Source organism: Ascaphus truei, unplaced genomic scaffold (assembly GCF_040206685.1).
Source record: "Ascaphus truei isolate aAscTru1 unplaced genomic scaffold, aAscTru1.hap1 HAP1_SCAFFOLD_2026, whole genome shotgun sequence".
NCBI classification, from domain to species: Eukaryota; Metazoa; Chordata; class Amphibia; order Anura; family Ascaphidae; genus Ascaphus; species Ascaphus truei.
Genome location: NW_027454934.1, coordinates 42,501 through 47,500, shown reverse-complemented (window position 1 = coordinate 47,500; position 5,000 = coordinate 42,501). Strand labels below are relative to the sequence as shown.

Below are 5,000 nucleotides of genomic sequence, written 5' to 3'. Positions count from 1 at the left end.
CCTATGAAGGTTATTATTCATTAGGCTGATCAATGTGGTAGTGGGCTTTCCTGCTCACTCAGGCTGATAAGCATCCGTGCAGTCTTTTACTTTCCAGCATTGAGCACATATATTAAGACTGTTTGGTTGCACTAGATATTTATTTAATCTATTTTTATATGTTTTCACATTTATATATTGGTAATATATGTTTTAAGGATTGATTATTAAAGGCTAGATTTTAAATTTTGGTAAGTGTGCATTTAAGTGAATTTCTTTTGGTGTACAAACCATTGTACCCCTCGTTTTTTCAGATTTAGAACCAGCCGCTGATTATTACAGAATATGATGATTATTCCGCGTTGGGCCGTGCGATGGTCATGCCGCGTGAGTGGCAGCAGGGTCAGATGCTTTGGCCAAAGGGTTAAACTAAATGACCCATTTTACAAGAGATATACAGGTATGTCACGGTGTATTTTTGCCATTGGATGTAGCACTGGGCTCTGTTTGTGTTTGTTTATAGAGGGGAGGAAGGGAGAAAGATGAGGAGGGGGGAAGGGAAAGAGGAGCAGGGGGAAGAGAGACTAAAGAGAAGGGGAGAGAAAGACACGGGGGGGGGTGGAGAAATAAATAATAAAAGATGGGGAGGACCGGCGAGAGGCGGGGGCACCCGCTTCACTGTAGCAAGGTCTTTGCTCCGTGTTGTGTACATCAGTTTGTGATGTGGGGAGTGTCAACAGGAGTCGTGTTACCTTTTGCTCTTGAACACCCCAGTGTCCCCCTGGGCTAGTGCCCAAAGCCTTGCCCCAGGGGGATGCGACGGGGGGGGGCAGGAATCTCTCCAACCCCCCTCCCCCCTCGATACCCATGAAGGGGGGACCTGCACCCACCCAAACCCCAAGCCGGAGACAGTGACATTGGAGAAATGAGTTTATTCGCATGCCGGGCGCGCCCAGCTTATCATTGTGCTCCAGCTAAGTTTTTCTGTAAAAGATCAGCGTTTGTATAACTTATAAACATGATTTACATACAGTCTGGCCAGACAGCCATGCTCCTGAAAGAGGGGTCACAAGCAGGACCACGTGGCCAGAGGGCCACATGAACCCCTCCCAGGGGAATTAACCACGGAAGAAAGGACTGGACTTTGGGGAGGGGACCCTACCAGCAGCTAGGCCCACAGATACTGCACCTCACAGGAACAGATATGGGGGGGGGGCATCACCTGCACCCCCAATTACACCAGGAGGTGAAAGAAGGGACCCTGAATACAGCAGATAGGGACGGAGAAAGATGAGACCCCAGGGGGACAGCGGGGAGAAAGAAGGGACCCCAGGGGGGACAGCGGGAGAAAGAAGGGACCCCAGGGGGGACAGCGGGAGAAAGCCTCCGTTCCCCTCTATAAATTGAGGCAGGAGATTAGAAGTGAACAGGGGCACAGGAGGGAAGGGGGAGCGCTAGCAGCCACCCGAGGGGAGGGAGACGGGCAAAGCCACCGACGCCTGAGGTAGGTCCATGCTAACCGATGGTGAGGCCAAAGCCACACTGGAACTTGTTCTTCTTGTGGTTGAGGAAGGCTCCCATGGCCAGCGTGAGGGGGAGGGGAGGCAGCTTCTTCTCCAGGCTGGCACCAACTATCCAGTTACTGTCCACAGAGCCTGCGGGAGAAAGGGAGTCAGGGACGGGGAGAGAGGGGGACACAAGGAGAGAGGGGGACAGAGAGACACAGAGAGAGGGACAGAGGAGGGACAGAGGAGGGGGCGAGGGACAGAGGAGGGGGCGAGGGACAGAGGAGGGGGCGAGGGACAGAGGAGGGGGCGAAGGACAGAGGAGGGGGCGAGGGGGCGAGGAGGGGGCGAGGGACAGAGGAGGGGGCGAGGGACAGAGGAGGGGGCGAGGGACAGAGGAGGGGGCGACGGACAGAGGAGGGGGCGACGGACAGAGGAGGGGGCGACGGACATAGGAGGGGGAGAGGGACAGAGGAGGGGGAGAGGGACAGAGGAGGGGGAGAGGGACAGAGGAGGGGGCGAGGGACCGAGGAGGGGGCGAGGGACAGAGGAGGGGGCGAGGGACAGAGGAGGGGGCGAGGGACAGAGGAGGGGACAGGGACAGAGGGAGGGACAGGGACAGAGGGAGGGACAGGGACAGAGGGAGGGACAGGGACAGAGGGAGGGACAGGGACAGAGGGAGGAGGAGGGACAGAGGGAGGAGGAGGGACAGTGGGGGAGGGACAGAGGGAGGGGGAGGGCCAGGCAGGGGGGAATGAGCGAGACTGAGGGGTGATGGACTGATAGTGAGAACTTTGCCTACAGTTCCCAACTCAGTCCTGCAGCGCCCTCGTGTGGCTCTGCACGTTACTGCTCATACCTTTAAACAGCAGATTGGCTTTAGGAAGGTCCAGCTGATAACCCAGAGAGACACTGGTGTCCTGCACACGAGTGCTGGCCTCAAACTCCACTCCAACCTGCAGCTATAGGGGGGGGGGGGGAGAGGGGAAAGTGAACGGGGCATGAGGAATGAGGGAGCGGGGGGGGGAGAGAGGAATGAGGGAGCGGGGGGGGGAGAGAGGAATGAGGGAGCAGGGGGGGGGGAAGGGAATGAGCGAGCGGGGGGGAGAGGAATGAGGGGGGGGGAGAGAGGAATGAGGGTGCGGGGGGGAGAGGAATGAGGGAGCGGGGGGGGGGAGAGGAATGCGGAAGCGGGGGGGGTGAGGAATGAGGAAGCGGGGGGGAGAGGAATGAGGGGGGAGAGAGGAATGAGGGGGAGAGAGGAATGAGGGAGCGGGGGGGGAGAGGAATGAGGGAGCGGGGGGGGAGAGGAATGAGGGAGCGGGGGGGGAGAGGAATGAGGGAGCGGGGGGGTAGAGGAATGAGGAAGCGGGGGGGGAGAGGAATGAGGGGGGGAGAGAGGAATGAGGGAGCGGGGGGGAGGAGTGAGGGGGAGCGGGGGGGAGAGGAATGAGGGAGCGGGGGGAGAGGAATGAGGGAGCGGGGGGAGAGGAATGAGGAAGCGGGGGGGGAGAGGAATGAGGGAGCAGGGGGGGGAGAGGAATGAGGGAGCGGGGGGGGAGAGGAATGAGGGAGCAGGGGGGAGAGGAATGAGGGGGGGAGAGAGGAATGAGGGAGCGGGTGGGGGGAGGAATGAGGGGGAGCGGGGGGGAGAGGAATGAGGGAGCGGGGGGGGGAGAGGAATGAGGGAGCGGGGGGGGGAGAGGAATGAGGGAGCGGGGGGGAAGAGGAATGAGGGAGCGGGGGGGAGAGGAATGATGAAGCGGGGGGGAGAGGAATGAGGAAGCGGGGGTGGGAGAGGAATGAGGTAGCGGGGTGGAGAGGAATGAGGGAGCGGGGGGAGAGGAATGAGGGAGCGGGGGGGAGAGGAATGAGGGAGCGGGGGGAGAGGAATGAGGGAGCGGGGGGGAGAGGAATGAGGGAGCGGGGGGGGAATGAGGGAGCAAAGGGGGAGAGGAATGAGGGAGCAGGGGGGGAGAGGAATGAGGGAGCAGGGGGGGAGAGGAATGAGGGAGCAGGGGGGAGAGGAATGAGGGAGCAGGGGGGAGAGGAATGAGGGAGCAGGGGGAGAGGAATGAGGGAGCAGGGGGGGAAAGGAATGAGGGAGCAGGGGGGGGAGAGGAATGAGGGAGCGGGGGGGGGAGAGGAATGAGGGAGCAGGGGGGAGAGGAATGAGGGGGGGAGAGAGGAATGAGGGAGCGGGTGGGGGGAGGAATGAGGGGGAGCGGGGGGGAGAGGAATGAGGGAGTGGGGGGGGAGAGGAATGAGGGAGCAGGGGGGAGAGGAATGAGGGGGGGAGAGAGGAATGAGGGAGCGGGTGGGGGGAGGAATGAGGGGGAGCGGGGGGGAGAGGAATGAGGGAGCGGGGGGGGGGAGAGGAATGAGGGAGCGGGGGGGAAGAGGAATGAGGGAGCGGGGGGGGAGAGGAATGATGAAGCGGGGGGGAGAGGAATGAGGAAGCGGGGGTGGGAGAGGAATGAGGTAGCGGGGTGGAGAGGAATGAGGGAGCGGGGGGAGAGGAATGAGGGAGCGGGGGGGAGAGGAATGAGGGAGCGGGGGGGAGAGGAATGAGGGAGCGGGGGGGAGAGGAATGAGGGAGCGGGGGGGAGAGGAATGAGGGAGCGGGGGGGAGAGGAATGAGGGAGCGGGGGGGGAATGAGGGAGCAAAGGGGGAGAGGAATGAGGGAGCAGGGGGGAGAGGAATGAGGGAGCAGGGGGGGAGAGGAATGAGGGAGCAGGGGGGAGAGGAATGAGGGAGCAGGGGGGAGAGGAATGAGGGAGCAGGGAGGAGAGGAATGAGGGAGCAGGGGGGAGAGGAATGAGGGAGCAGGGGGAGAGGAATGAGGGAGCAGGGGGGGAAAGGAATGAGGGAGCAGGGGGAGGAAGAGGGGGAGGGAGCAGGGGGAGGAAGAGGGGGAGGAAGAGGGGGAGGAAGAGGGGGAGGGGGGGCGAAAGGGGGGGCAAAAGGGGGAGAAGGGGGGGCGAAAGGGGGAGAAGGGGGGGAGAGGGAGAAGGGGGGAGAGGGAGAAGGAGGGAGAGGGAGAAGGGGGGAGAGGGAGAAGGGGGGGGAGAGGGAGAAGAGGGGGTGAGAGGGAGAAGAGGGGAGAAGAGGGAGGGAGAAGGGGGGGAGAGAGGGGAGAAGAGGGAGGGAGAAGGGGGGAGAAGAGGGAGAGGAGAGGGGGGAGAAGAGGAGAGGGCAGAGAGGGGGAGGGAGGTGAAAGGGGGAGAAAGGGAGAGGGGAATGAAAGGGAGAGGGGGGTGAAAGGGAGAGGGGGGTGAAAGGGAGAGGGGGGTGAAAGGGAGAGGGGGTGAGAGGAGAGGGGGTGAGAGGAGAGGGAGAGTGAGAGGGAGAGGGGGAGAAGAGAGGGAGAGGGGGAGAGGAGATAGAGAGAGGGAGAGGGGGAGAGGGGGAGGAGAGGGAGAGAGGAGAGGGAGAGGGGGAGAGGAGAGGGAGAGGGGGAGAGAAGAGGGAGAGGGGAAGAGGAGAGGGAAAGGAGTGGGAAAGGAGTGGGAGAG

General features: G+C 61.6%; 1 protein-coding gene across 1 annotated transcript in view; it reads right to left on the bottom strand.

Moving 5' to 3' along the window:
- Positions 1 to 894: 894 nt before the first annotated feature.
- Positions 895 to 5,000, bottom strand: part of TOMM40 (translocase of outer mitochondrial membrane 40) — a 45,768-nt gene continuing 41,662 nt past the window's right edge. Inside the window, exons 6-7 of the mRNA XM_075582202.1 lie at positions 2,344 to 2,446; positions 895 to 1,634 (exon numbers count right to left, since the gene is read on the bottom strand). Coding sequence (XP_075438317.1) covers positions 1,495 to 1,634; positions 2,344 to 2,446 — 243 coding nt within the window. The 3' untranslated portion in view covers positions 895 to 1,494. The remainder of the gene's footprint in view (positions 1,635 to 2,343; positions 2,447 to 5,000) is intronic.